Source organism: Bombus terrestris, chromosome 10 (assembly GCF_910591885.1).
Source record: "Bombus terrestris chromosome 10, iyBomTerr1.2, whole genome shotgun sequence".
Taxonomy (NCBI): domain Eukaryota; kingdom Metazoa; phylum Arthropoda; class Insecta; order Hymenoptera; family Apidae; genus Bombus; species Bombus terrestris.
This window is the reverse complement of record NC_063278.1, coordinates 16,649,926-16,665,243: the sequence shown is the minus strand read 5'-3', so window position 1 is coordinate 16,665,243 and position 15,318 is coordinate 16,649,926. Positions and strand designations below refer to the sequence as shown.

Below are 15,318 nucleotides of genomic sequence, written 5' to 3'. Positions count from 1 at the left end.
CAACGTCGAGATTTCACGAAACCTGATCAGTATCTGCCCAAGCAGAACTGTCTTATTTCACTGGATCTCTTCCTGTGTGAAACGCTCAAAGACGATATTTATGCGAGCCGTTCACATGTCAAAATTAATTAATTCTACTAATAGAAATTTCTGAAATTTTAGCACCGAAGCGCTTGATCGACGTTCATCTTACACGATTTTATCGATGTTCTCGCATACGCTGCCGATTGGCCGCAAGCACATGGCAGAAGACATATTCGTGCATTTATAGGAAACTTGTAGCAAATTCGTCTTTATTTAATACTTTACATCGTAAGGTAGATATTTTATTCAGGACCAGGTGCGGTAATCTGAAAGAGGCAAGTAAGTTGTGTAAAAAGGGAGAAGACTCGTTGAGGCATTGGAAGGAGGAATGTGAAGCGATAGACAGAATGAATTTGAGCGGAAGAGGATGAATTTCAATGAAATCCTGCATGGAGATGGAAATATGGAAGTAATAAGCTGGTTGCAGGGAATGGAAAGTAAGGCGGAGGAGGACAGGAAAAAGGAAAGAAATCGGGAACCGAAGTACAAGTGCGATAATAGAACGAATGGCGGAACGAATGAACGGATGAATGAACTGTAATGGGGAGAATGTGCGTAGAAAGATAGTCTTTAGAGATAAAGAGGAACGATAACCAAAGAACTGATATGGTTTATGTTAGCGTAATTACCCGTAAGCTTATTCTTAATTTTGTCTCTACTTGTTTATCAGGTCTGTAAGTATGAAACCGGAATTTGCCTATAGATGGCCCTAGCTGATAATGTAGTTATCACTAAACTGCGTCATTGATGCCAAAAGTCGTTGTTGACATCTCACAAACATTTTCGACTCAGAACAATACAAGTTTCATACAACAGCATAGTTTGTAATAGCGTTGAACATGTCGAATTTTGTGCCTGGAAACTACGATTTCCGGACAGCATTGATTTTCTGTTACCATTTGAAGAAAACTGCTGCAGAATCGCATCGAATGCTTGTCGAAGCTTACGGTGAGCATGCTCTTGGTAAATCACTGTGCTTTGAGTGGTTTAAAAAATTCAGAAGTGGCAATTTTGACGTGAGGAACGAAGAACGTGGAACGTGAAACGTGATCTATTATGAGCTGTTAAAACCTGGCGAAACCGTTAATACTGAGCGCTACCGACAACAAATGATCGATTTGAATCAAGCTTTGCGTGAAAAAAGACCAGAATATCAAAAAAGGCAACACAAAGTAATTTTGCTTCGTGATAATGCACCATCACATACAGCAAAACCGGTCAAGAAAACGATCGAAGCGTTCAGTTGGGAAATACTTTCGCACGCGGCTTACTCACCAGACTTGGCTCCGTCCGATTACTATTTATTTGCATCGATGGGACACGCACTTTCTGACCAGCACTTCACTTCTTACGAAAATGTACGAAAATGGCTCGATGATTGGTTTGCCTCAAAAGAGCGACAGTTCTTTTGGCGTGGCATCCACCAATTACCAGACAGGTGGGAAAAATGTATAGCTAGCGATGGGCAATACTTCGAATAAAATATTTTTAATCATTTTCATACAATAAAAGTGTATTTTCTATACAAAAATTCCGGTTTCATATTTACATACCTGGTACGGTTTACTGTAGAACCAAGTCCAATTTCTTGGCCAATAGGCTGAAATAAATAAATACACGGACACATTATAAAATACTTACGATGCGAATACAATTACAGATTTACCATAAAATAAATAAGAAATAGAAGTAGCGGAAAGTATTGAATTTCTATTAAATATGGTATCCTTATACTTATGGTCGGTAGCATGAAACGAACATTTGACGAATATCTTGGTAATATTTAAACAAATACTTCGTCGCATCACGATAACTCGTAAACGCAGCTTGATTCTGCAATTGATCTCTTGCAAGACGATAGTCCCGCTCATTAAGTATGAACAAATGTCAACCCCTTTCGGTTTGTTCATGGCAGAAACAAAGGTCTGGCCGAAAAGTCGAGAGATATAGGAGAGAATGCGTTCAAAAAGGATTTCATCCAGCTGTCTCGGACGATTCGTGTCCAGCGGATAATTAAATTCAGCTAAAATAATAGCCGGTGAGGGTGTTGTAGAGAGAGGAAATTCGCAGCGCGTCGACTAGCCGGCAAGGCCAGCATCGGATGAGAAAAATACGGAATGCTGGAGAAGATAAACGGCAGAGTGAGGTACAGAAAGAATCAGCGGAAAGAGATAAAGGGTCGAAAGGCCTTGTTTTGTGCACGCAGCGGAGAATGAGAGGGGCGGACAAAGATGACCCGGTGCAGCGCGACGCAAGAACAATGCGATCCGTGGCAATGGATTAAATACCTGAGCATCGTACCAATGGTATTTACGAGATCTCCGTGTTGGAATTACTTCTGTGATAGACACAAAGCGGCTTTCACGTAGTCTATAGCTGAACGCGTATTGTCATTTCTACGCGTGCGTAGAAAACTGACGAGAATTAATTTTCTATAAATTTAATTCGTTGAACGTCGTAATTGTACTTTGTGTACGGACGTGTCTATGACTGTTAATCTTTTGATGTCGATACGAACGATGCGTACTGAATAACTTTCCCACATACTTGTTAATTCAATAACAACAAGCAATAAAAGTTAGGACTGTACTAGAAACACGTGAGAATGAATAGAGTACGTATTGAATACGCGTAAGTTTCCTCATAATGGAGTTGAAAAATGTCCATAGTGCTCGAAGATTGAACAATGCCTGCAGTGTTCGAAGATTGAATAACGTCTCTAACGTTGGAAGGTTTAATAATGTTTGCAGTAGAAAGTTGAACAATGTTCGTGTCGTACGAGACTTGAAGAATATCGTTAGTATTCGAAGGTTGAATAATGTCTATAATGTTGAAAGGTTGAACAATATCTTTAATGTTCGGAGGCTGAACAATGTCTATAATATTGGAACGTTGAACAATGTCTTTGATATGGGAAGATTAAACAATATCTTTAATGTTGGAAGGTTGGACAATGTCTTTAATATGGGAAGGTTAAACAATGTCTATAATGTTGGAAGCTTGAACAATGTCTATAATGTTGGAAGGTTGAACAGTGTCTGTAGTGTTCGGAGGTTGTACAATGTTGACATTGTTGGAAGGTTGAACAGTGTCTGTAGTGTTCGGAGGTTGAACAATGTTGACATTGTTGGAAGGTTGAACAATGTCTGCAGTGTTCGGAGGTTGAACAATGTTGACATTGTTGGAAGGTTGAACAATGTCTTTAATGTTCGAAGGTTGAACAATGTCTATAATATTGGAACGTTGAACAATGTCTTTAATATGGGAAGGTTAAACAATGTCTTTAATGTTGGAAGGTTAAACAATGTCTATAATGTTGGAAGGTTGGACAATGTCTTTGATATGGGAAGGTTAAACAACGTCTGTAATATTGGAAGGTTAAACGATGTCTATAATGTTGGAGGATCGAACAATGTCTATAATGTTGGAAGGTTGAACAGTGTCTGTAGTGTTCGGAGGTTGAACAATGTTGACATTGTTGGAAGGTTGAACAATGTCTGTAGTTTTTGTAACGATGTCTGTAACTATCGAAGGTTAAACTATAATAATACGAATTTAATGTTTTCTGAACAAACACATGACGAATATGACTGTGGCAATACATTTTTAAAAGGTCTATTTATTTAAACAGTATTTATTTATTTAAAATATTTATGAATCTTCGCTAAATTCGTTTGTGCAAACTATGCATTTGGACTGAAAATATAATAAAACAGAATTTTGATTGGTTTGATTTGGTTGCAAATTGATGAAAATAATTGCTCTCGAAATTTGCTTATACAAATGTATAAATCAGTTTTAGATATTCTGAATATAAAATGCTTATCAGCTTGTTCTAGAGTGGTACCAACAGCTGTTTGCGAACACCTCAAAAACTAAAAGAGTCTCAGCGGTAACGTGTACAAGAAAAAGTTGTTCAAAATATTACTTTCTACGACATATCTGAAAATCATCAAAATCGAGAATACCATTTCTTTGTATGAAATCAGTAAATAATGAGATTATAATCAGTAAAAATCAGTATGAATGGAAAACCCGAAGAGCCAATAAAATTCGATCGTAATGCGACTTCTCGTAATGCGAATTGTCGGAGAGTCGCGAAATGTAAGTCAACGGATAAATGCGGTAGGAGAGGGAATGCGACGCGAGGACAAATGTCCCAGCCACGATACTTATGGACGATAAGGCGAGATTAATAAATAATCATTAAGCGACAATAAATAGCCGAGATGTCCGAGGGACCAACCGCGTACGGGACTCTGTAATTATTAATGGAGAGAAGTCACGCTGTACGTTGAAGACCGCACGTGGGGAACATCAGGAGTCGGTTGAGGTATTCGTGATCACCGTGGACATCGAGCTTTGAGCTGACCGAGAATTTATGATTTTACTCTCAGTTTAACTTGCAGCTGCATCGCGGCTTATTCACAGTTTGTTCTGCTTTATATCCGTACACAGGATGTATCATAACATGTAGCATCCACTTCAGCAGTGGACAGGAGGAATAAAAACAATGAAGAAAATTCATATAAACACGTAATGTTCTATTTGATAATAAATTTGATAATGAACATTCTATCAACAATACATATTGATCCTTTTAGTTGATAAGCTAAAAGTATTGACAATATGCAGAGAGTATTATAACATGCGAGAACTATTTCAAGAATGGATAGAAGCAACTTTGCTTTGGCAAGGAAGAAAGTTCATACGAACATGTATTCTATTCTATCTGACCATTTTTAGAGAAGTAGTCGAATATCTGGAGCTTCATCCAGACTCAAAGCGTAGCTAGAAGCAACACATCCGTTAAAAAATTGAGCAAATTAGAGCCAGAAGAAGATGCACCGGTTAACAAGTCGTGAAAACGGTTTCCTAATACACAAGCCCATAATGAAAATCAAATGTATCTCAACCTATGGTATACGGTTGTGGGGAACAGAGCGCATTTCAAAGATGGAAACAGCACAATCGATAATCCTTTGTACTACAATCGAATAAACTTTATTCGCGTGATAAATAATTCCTTAATCTGATTATTCGTTTACAGTTAAAAAATGTCCAACTTCGTCTCTCATCTTACAGTGATCATTGAAAGAATCAATTTTGTCCACGTAATAAACAGTTCATTAATATGGTTATTCATTTTGTCAATGAATGAATAAATATGTCTTCTTCGAAAGTAGAAGATGATTCGCAGAAAACAAATCAACAAAATGTATGAAAACCATTAGTCGATAATATAAGCCAGTAAGCAAAGGACATAATATGCACGGAAGGCAAAACGGCCAGTACATTGCCAACAATAAATGAATAAAAATGACGTCAGATGTCTACCAAAAATAATTCACAGAAGACAAAGCAACAAAAAGTATCGAAATCATTAGCAGAGAATGCAAGCTAGTAATGAAAGGATGTAGAGAGGGCAAAATTCAAGTCAGTGTATACCCTATCTACAGGTTGAATCTGCTTCACATTACGTCTATGCATAGACGTAGCGTTCAAACATTTCCTACGTGCAACCAGTCTGAACCTCCTACGTTGATGAGGTCAATAACCTCGTGCAGCAGGTCAGTCGGAAATCCTGTCTGTGGTTTCCTTTCGATCCTCGATCTGGTTATTTACATTTAAGTTAGAGAAGCCTGGCGTTCTGCCTGACGTTTAAGGAAAATGTCTCTGGGTCAATGGTACCTCGAGAAATTCGCTACGTGTGGTGAACGTGAAATAATGGAATCTCTTTCTGCAAAGTCGGTACATTTGGAAAATGCGATTGCATCTATTTCTTAAATAACCTGCCATTAGTTCGAAAGCTATTTCAGTATGTTGAACTTTGTCCAGTTCCTTCAATAGGTGTAGGTTTATTTATATCAGCGAATTTACGTTCATGCTGTTGCAGATGTATTTCTGCGAACATGTTCGCTTTGTTTTTGTTCATTTTTTAGTTTTTGTTACGGATATCGTACCATATTCTAGCAATAGTCATTCTTTAGCCGCAAGGCAAGAGAAGCATAAAATAAAAAATATTTGTCTTTATAAGTACGAATCAGTAAATACTTTAAAAATACTTTAAAACAATATCTTTCCATGAAATACCTACGCTGCAAGGTGTATCGAAACTGATCTACATCGGTATATCGAAATCTGTGCAAAAACAAAACAGTATTCGTTTGTTCATGATTTTTCTACATTTAGCCAACCAAAAATTTCATTCCACTGCTCTTGAAAAAAAAGTATCATGAAATAAAAAGTTAAATAAAATTTCACATCAGCGTACCATGATCTTTTTCATTGATATTTGAGTTGGATATAATCGCCCACGTTTGTCCACCCAAAATTTCTGTTTATCGTACCCTTTAAGGAAAATTATCATGAATTAAAAAAGAAAAAGAAAGCGACATCAGCAACCCATGAACTTTTTCATTCATTCGAGACAACGAATATCTGATAATTCAACCGACGCATTAAAAGAGTCACACAAACGCGAATAGTTCAGTATCTGATTATGTGATAATATCAAAACCTCGGTTCCATGCGTTGTTATCGATACAATTGCGATTGTCCTAACGCCTTTACAATAGTTTGACTGTGGCAATTCAGTTTGTGCTTAAGCACGGTTCGTATTAAGGTCGGGACCGCGTAATTTCTGCGACTGATGACTGCTGGAAGTAACAGGCGGCAGTTCGTAGGTATAGGCATTCTGTAGCATAAGAGACTAGCCATTGTGAGGCCAAGAACTTGGCATAATTCTGTTGGGGTAGGCCCGTTAATGGACGTTCGAAACGTGAACAAGTGTCGAGGCTCAACGTGACGGAAAGCTCACTTGACCGAAGTCCGCAACCACGACGTCCTCGTAGTGCTTTTCCCCTCGTTCAAGTGCTTGCATGCTATGTGGGTTAATTGCAAACTCGAGTTTCTGTTGCATGAAATCGTATAGTGTCGCGATATCGGTCGGCAATTCACACGCGGAAGGTCCAACTGCAAATGTTTGACCATTGAATCTTGGAAACATAACCGAATTGAATAGTAGTAGATCCATACGTGTCTGTTCGTCGATCTAATCTACTTCGCTCTAGCTGTGTCTAGTCGCACAAGACACATACGACATGTAGATGGTAATTAATTATACTTGTTTTTCTGAACATTTGTACACTTGCCCTTATTTTCATAAAGAAACGATTTAGATAAAATTAGGTTGCGAGTATTTTAGTGGTTTGAACTTTTGTAGGTCAGTACCTTGATCTATCTATGAAGCTACACACAGGTGGATTTAACTGCAAATGTTTGACTGTTAAATCTTGGAAACATAACCCAACAGTGGCTATACATGCGAAACAATCTAACGTAATTCGCTTTCTGATTAGTCATACAAGGCATAGTAATTCATTTTACTCGCTGTACAAAATTTATAAACTTGTCTTCATCTTCGTAAGAATATGTTTTTGATAAAATTAGTCAAATTAGTATTTTAGTGAGTTCCAGTTTTATAGATCGGTATTGTTCTAAATGTACGGATATGCGCCTAAATGCGAATTGTCTAAATGCAAGTGTTTGGTCATTGAATCTTAAAAACATAGCTAAATTGAATGGTGTCTACGCACGTCTGGTCGTTAGCCTAATCTACTTCGCTTTAGCTGTGGTTAGTCGTACGAAATGTAGTAATAAATTGTACGTATGGTAGAAACTTTGCAGACTTTCCTTTATCTTCATGAAGGAACGTTTTAGGCAGTATCAGATTACGAGTATTTTAGTGTAAATTTGTATCTTTTTTTGGATATTATCCATAAAAGTATGGAAAATGTTACAGTGGTACATGCACCTTTCTTTACAAGTATTATTTAAAATAAATAATTATTTTTTAATAAATTCAAACATCAAGCAGCAGTGAACTCAATCTGCAAACGTCAAACACAGTTCAAACATGTGTACGTTATGAAAAAAAATTAAATTTTATTCAGCTTATGGGGATGAAGGATAAAGGAACGTGTAACTATTTATTTAATATGTAACTAGAGAGGAAAATTACCACAAATGAATTAAATAAACGCCAAACTCAATCAACTCAACCTTCAAACATTGAACTGAATTGAAACATGTATACGTTATGAAAAGAAATTAAATTTTATTCTACTTATATGACAATGCGAAACATGGAATGAAAAATGAAGGAAAGTGTAAATATTTATATTTAATTTATAACTAGAAAGATAAAATATCGCAGATGAATTAAATTAATTCAAACATCAAACTCAACCAACTCAATTTTCAAACATGTGTACGGTATAAAAAGAAACGAAATTTTATTCAACTTATATGACGATGCAAAACATAGAATGGAAAATGGAAAAAAATGTAAATATTTATATTTAATTTATACCAGGCGGATAAAATATCACATTGCAAATCGATAATTTTTGAAACATACACTTCGCAGTAAGTTTTAATTAGCGTCGTTAATCTCTATTCGAAAAATAGACTGCTTTAACTTGATGAGAAAAGATCAGTCTGCGTGGACTCGTTTCAAAACACAAAACTTCGACTTCCTTATCTCCAAATTGAGTTTCCCCAATGACGACTTTGTACCCAAAAGCGAAACAACAAAGTGAGAATGGTCTTTTATTCCGAAAATTTTGCAAACTCAAATGACTACGAAATTTAGTAAAATCTCTGCAGTTCGAAGTTTTATGATGACAAAGACAAAGGTTTACAAAATCAACGTTTTACAATGAGATTGGAAATTGAAGATTTCCCTTTACAAACACCTTTTAGAACTCGTCTTCCGTTGCACTTTGAATAAAAAGTATGCCGTGGACATTAGAGTAATCAAAAATACACAACGAGATAGGACGACTGGACTTGTACTTTTGGCGCGTGTGTTTACTGGGTGTGTGTTTCGCATGCATATTCAATGTGTGTAGCGTGTGTTGTTGGCACACACGTTCGATAAAACATTTTGAAAAATTTATAAACTAATTAAACCATAGATAGGAAACGGAATAATAGAAAACATCTAAAAGTTAATTTCTAAATTGAACGTAATAAAAAAGTATATTTTCTATTTTTTAAAAAATCAATAACGCACTACGTATCTCAAAATTTTTTTAATTCGATCATTTTGTAGTGGGCAGACTGTAGATTTTTCTCTATTTATGGAAAGTTTGAAGATACAAAAATGCTTGCAATGCACATAGTATGCAGAAATATCTGAAATCATCAAAGTACCCTTAACAACATTTCACAAATAAAACATTTGTCTACCTAAATTGCATTTTGTAAATTATATTTACAAAATTTTCATAACAGATTTTATTTATTACGCAGACTGACGTAAGAGATATGATACGAAATTTTTACTTCATAAACTTGTAATTATAAAATATAAGAATTCAGTGTCGTAACAGTATTTTCCTCGACTGTGTATCTTGTTCCTGCGTTTAATTGCCTTTGCTCTAACACAGAGAATCGTAATTTGAGGCGATTCAAAGTTTTTACGAACGATAAAATCAGTTCACTCTTGGTCGACGAATGGCAAATGGACGGAAAGTTTAAAAGGGGTAGATAAGAAATTTCTTGTACAGTTTAACCTTTAAACTACAGCCAGCGACCGGAACGATTCCCTTCGGTCGAAGTTCGTAACCGCAGTAAAAAATATTAAAGGAAGTTGTAGATTGCCGATAAAAGAACATTTTTACCATGTCCTTAGCGTAAAGTCTTACTCTACGTTTCTACTTTCTAGATAAAAATATGTAGCTTTGATCTAACATTATCCACCGAGGGATGAAATTGTCGGTTCCATCAGATTCGATTTACTATAATATTTTCATAAAAAATAAATGCACCTCATGACGTCTGAAAAATATCATAAATATAGTTTTCCATACTGTACTATTTTACAAATATTATAATATCATAGAACGATGCAGGCAATATTAATCGACAAATAATATCGATAAAAGTGGTCCAACGAAAATTAGAATTTCACTGTACGATGAACCGAAAGTTAAACGTATAAAATTCTATAGCTATGTATTTATTGTTTAACCATCTGCTTGTTGCTCTATCCACGTTAAAGTTTACTTAAAATGCTTATCTCCGATTAAACGAGCATTTTGTTCGCTCGATAATGTTAAGTTCGAGCTTGGCAATTATAAATGTAAAAGCAAGACGTAATTATTAAATTATTACACGTTCATTTGATTTTTATTACACGTTATTTATATTTTTATAAAGGCAAATAAAAAATGTAACTTGAGTAGAGGTTTGTTTTACTAAATATTAATAGTAAGCGCTAAACTTTATGTATTTTACATATCTCTGCATATTATGCTCATTCTACGTATTTTTCCCCTTCTAAGCTTTCTATAAATACATAATGTTCTCTAAATAAATTCTCTAAATAAATAACTAAAATTTGCTAATATCAGTAGATTCAAGTTCCTTTTTCTTTTTTATCTGACAGACGTAACAGATCGTGTGAAAAAGTTAATTTTCTGGAAAAGGAATTTTTCTCTAGTTGTGAAATAATGTTACACCGGTTGAAAGCTTCCTGTCTACAATATATGCGAACGATCGAACGAACTATTAAAAATTTGGAGGCTTAAATTTCCTTAATATGGCCGATTTTATGAAATTTAAACATCCTACCATAATCCCGGCTTTAAATATCCCATATTCTATATAATTCCTCTGGCGCTGTAATTTTTGATGGCAGAGGAATTCAAGCTGGTTCACCGTGGACCATCGATTATCGACATAGTCGAGCAGTTGGTGAAAATTTTACGCTGAACAATGCAACTCCGAGGAAACTTCACTCCTCTCGGATGATCCACCTTTGTCCTTAATCGGCAGAAAATCGAATTGGAAGACCGTGGGGCCATCGCAAAATAAATCCACCTTTGTACAAGCTGGCTCACATAACAGCAAACAGTTCAATATCTGAAGATACGACCACGAGAGTAATTATAATCCTTCTGATTATTATAATTACGTGCTTACATTGTCAAGGAACGTGCAGACGATCCACGTTATCGTCCATCCTATCGTCGATATTCAGAGTTCTCAAAACTGTATCGACAATATACAGGCTGAGTCAGGACACGTGGAAAGTGCAGTAGCAGTTGATTCAGCACATTAAAATAAAAAGAGAAGTTCGTATAAATACGTAACATATACCTCACTTATACTTGCAATTGGTAGTATCAGACAAAGCATGTCAGAATGAAAATTTAGATTTAGCACGTGTATTCATTGCACGATAATAAGAAGCATAACCAAAGTTCATTTCTCTTCTCAATAATATGTGCAATTAATAAGAATATTTTTACCTGTTTCAGGTAAGCAAACCAATTCTACTGCCATTGGAAGATGTCTCCAATTTTCATCGCTCAAAGTGTATGTACGTATATCTTACATTTTATCTTGTATGAAAAGTAGGGTCTGCTCGTTATACGCGAACCATAAAAATTACAATATCAAATAATTTATTATATATACAAACGAATGAGCCACATTTTTCAGTGGAACTCAAAGCTCGTTTAGAAAACAATACGGCAAATTGTTCGATCAAAATATTTACCGTTGCTTTTTATAACTTCGTGCCATCTATCAGACAAGCGACGAATTCCATCGTGGCGAAATGCTATGTCTTCAGACAAGATCTAATCGTCAAGTCATTTTTGTATCCGATCCACTAATTGGAAATATGTATCGGATAAGGCGTGTTGCATCGATCGGAATTAATGTTGTAATCCGAAGGAGTAACGTGTAGTGAATAAGTTGGCTGCTGCAGAACGTCCCAGCCAAGCCTCATTATGGTGTCTTTTATCGCAGAAGCAGTGTGTGGTCTCATCTTGTCATGCAGCAATTTCACGGAACGTCCTCCTTTGTCAGCGTCCTGACGATTGCATCCTGTCTAAAGGCACGACATTTTTCCGTAATGGAAATCATCTCGTGCCTGACAGGTGGCTTAAAGTTAAGCTGAGTTCACATTAATCCAATCGTTGGATCAGGTGACTACATTTCGATTATTTGACCGGAAATCGTTCAATGTCTACATTATTCCAGTCTTTTTTGAACTGTTGAATTGTGATAGACTGCTGTGGCAATGGATTTACGGGAAAAAACGGGTAAAACACCTGCGCGCTTCAGCCACCGCTGAATATCGTGCCATCTAAACTATTTCACTAACACTGGGATATTGGTTCTCAATGGTGGGATTAAAAGTCGGATTTTCTCTTTTTATTAATGCCTTGTGAGATTTATACAGTTTACACGTGCAACTAGCACGCGTTGCTAATTAGTAATTGTACGTCGTTATGAAAATTGTTCGATATCTCAGCCGCTGGAGTACGTGACACATCGAGAAAGGGAATTTTAAGGAAACAGAAATTACATAACGCAATTTACGCGTATGAACTTGATCACTAGTTGGCTGGAGCAGAATTTGTTGCTGTTGAATAAAACTGCTACTTAATAGCTAGCTAATCCTTGTTTACTGCAACTGAATTATAGACTTAAACTAAGTTTAGCATTAAGAAAGGCTGAATTGAAAAAGTAGTTTTTCGATCGTCGTTTGGATTACTTGCTGCGATGATGCCACTGTACCGCGATAAAATTATGTTCGTATTATTTCAGTTACCATCCAGTGTTGCATTGGATCAGTGGGCTGCGATGCTACTGATCAAATGCAATCCCAGCTCTATAGAAAGCAAAGACTGTGATCAAAATACTTTGCTCAAGCAACTTGCGATATTTTTTCCTTTTAAAGAAGCTTTGACTTTTTTCACCGATAGATTTCGAGTTTTCACTCGTGCGCCTAATATTTGATGACCATTCTATGTACAAAATTCCGCTGGTGAAATGGCTGCGATTCTATGTGTAGCATGCAAATGCCCTCCAAGTCCCTGAAGTCAACGCGAGCAGAGTTGTTATTTCCGCAACGAGGAACGTTAACCAGCGTTTCCGCGTTCTATGTGCGTACCACCCGCGGTCGTGGACTTGTTTCGGCTTCACCCCAACTAACCTCTATCCATTAGATTACGTCAAGCCAGGATATAACACCTGACGCACCTCCTTTTCCCTCTTTTTCCTCCTTTCCTTCTGATCTTCCCTTCCTGCCCTCTCTCTCATTTTCTCTCGCTCTTCGTTTTCCTAACGTTCGAGCAGAATCCACTGCCCGTTCGGCACATTCGCCAGGCTCCTCATTTAAAGTCTCGAAGTACGACCGTCTCGTGCACATTAGCACGATCGACTTTCTCAGCTTCCCTCAAGTGTCCGCGATACAAAATAAGCTCGGAAGTAATTTCTTTGCAGATTGAATATGCTAATAGCCGACCAAGAAAGACTATTAAAATTAGATTATAAGCTATTCATAACGAGACGCAAGTAGTATGTACTTTATCGGCGAAGGACGACGCTGCACGCTCAAAGTGCCATTGCAAAGCATCGAAAGAGCCCCTCATGACCAACGCAATTATCTTCTTACGCACTGTCGACTTTGCATGCTATCCAACAATTTTCCCGTAAATTAAGAGGAGATTAATAGCAGAATTATCTTTAACGACTTCTAATTGTTAGAATTAATTCCTCAACGTATGGCGCACGTATCCTCGCGTTTATGAGTATTAGGAAATCTGCAGGTTTCTTATACGAAAGCTGACAATTAGTTTGAAGCATCGAGGAAGCGATTAATGGATGGGAATCTCGCAAAGAATCTTAAGAGACCAGAGATTAGAATAAAAATCCGTGAAAGAAGCTAGGAAGAATGTTGAAAGATTGACAATTAGAGTAGAGATTCGCGAAAGAATTTAGCAAAGAATTTTCAGGGATTAGAGATTAGAATAGAGATTCATCTCAGGAATCTTGCAAAGTTACCTTATGACCTTGATTGGTACTTTGTATTACAAGTCTTTGTATTCCTTGCCTTTTGACCTTTATTGATACTTTGTATTACAAGTCTCTGTATTCCTTGCCTTATGACCTTTATTGGTACTTTGTATTACAAGTCTTTGTATTCCTTGCCTTATGACCTTGATTGGTACTTTGTATTACAAGTCTTTGTATTCCTTGCCTTATGACCTTTATTGGTACTTTGTATTACAAGTCTTTGTATTCCTTACCTTATGACCTTTATTGATACTTTGTATTACAAGTCTTTGTATTCCTTACCTTATGACCTTTATTGATACTTTGTATTACAAGTCTTTGTATTCCTTGCCTTATGACCTTTATTGATACTTTGTATTACAAGTCTTTGTATTTCTTGCCTTATGACCTTTATTGGTACTTTGTATTACAAGTCTTTGTATTCCCTGCCTTATGACCTTGATTGGTACTTTGTATTACAAGTCTTTGTATTCCCTGCCTTATGACCTTGATTGGTACTTTGTATTACAAGTCTTTGTATTCCTTGGAGTGTCCATCAGTTGAAAAACGTAAAAATTGTATGTCGTAGAAAAAGATAATATTCTTAAGCAACTCTGCCTACAAAGAGAACTGTGGCGGCACTCGACCACGGAAATTTCCAATAGCTTCGCGACACAAAGCGCTATACCTTCAAAGGGTAAGGACGACAGGTCTAATGTACCATCGATATCCCTACGGTTCTTTCGCCGAATATTCGGAAGAATGCAACAAAGGAAAGAATCTGTTTGTCTCTTGTCTGAATCTTCTGCAAAGTGCGAAATGTTAAGCGAAGCCAACATAATCAGAGAAACGGGTTACTGACTCTTGATAGTGCAGTGTTAATCGTTATTTGTTGTTAATTGTTAAAAGTTTAGTAAACGTTATTGTTGAAAATCAAGAGTATTTCTTGCGGGCACCTTCACCGACGATCACATCAAAACTATATTCTTTTTTATACCAAATATCTTTCATCCAAAGTTCCAGAGATATTCAAGATGATAATTCTTATTGCTCTACCTTGCACGCGAAGAAAAATTTATTTACATTTGTTTACATTACACCTAAAAACGATGCAAAATGTTCCTATAAACATCTATCTGTTTACGAGGTACAACTCTTTGCTTTGTGAGGAATTTTCTGTTTCGATTTTGTCTTGTCTAATTTACAGGAGATCCTAACAATGATCAGCTGCATCTCGAAGCAAGCTCATAGACGTTTCGTCGTAGATCCGGTTGCTCTCTGAATGATTTCTGGTGTTTCTCGAATTTAGTATCTCAACATTTTCCCTAAGTTTGCTCTGTTACGTCTCATAAGCGAAAACAGACAGAACATACG

General features: G+C 36.5%; 1 protein-coding gene and 1 long non-coding RNA gene across 7 annotated transcripts in view; one reads left to right on the top strand and one right to left on the bottom strand.

The window, feature by feature from the left end:
* LOC100648870 (CCR4-NOT transcription complex subunit 6-like) overlaps positions 1 to 15,318 on the top strand; it is a 412,731-nt gene that overhangs the window by 326,967 nt on the left and 70,446 nt on the right. The window contains exon 3 of one of the 5 annotated variants that reach the window (XM_012313160.3): positions 11,415 to 11,476. The exons of 3 other annotated variants lie outside the window; for them this stretch is intronic. In XM_012313160.3, coding sequence (XP_012168550.1) covers positions 11,446 to 11,476 — 31 coding nt within the window. In that variant the 5' untranslated portion in view covers positions 11,415 to 11,445. Of the gene's footprint in view, positions 1 to 11,414; positions 11,477 to 15,318 lie in introns of those variants that run through there. One more of the 5 variants, XM_012313164.3, reaches the window with a different exon arrangement.
* Positions 1 to 15,318, bottom strand: part of LOC125385873 — a 109,142-nt gene that overhangs the window by 49,101 nt on the left and 44,723 nt on the right. Inside the window, exon 3 of one of the 2 annotated variants that reach the window (XR_007225587.1) lies at positions 1,552 to 1,684. The exons of the other annotated variant lie outside the window; for it this stretch is intronic. This is a non-coding gene — a long non-coding RNA (uncharacterized LOC125385873). Of the gene's footprint in view, positions 1 to 1,551; positions 1,685 to 15,318 lie in introns of those variants that run through there. 2 annotated transcript variants of the gene reach the window in all.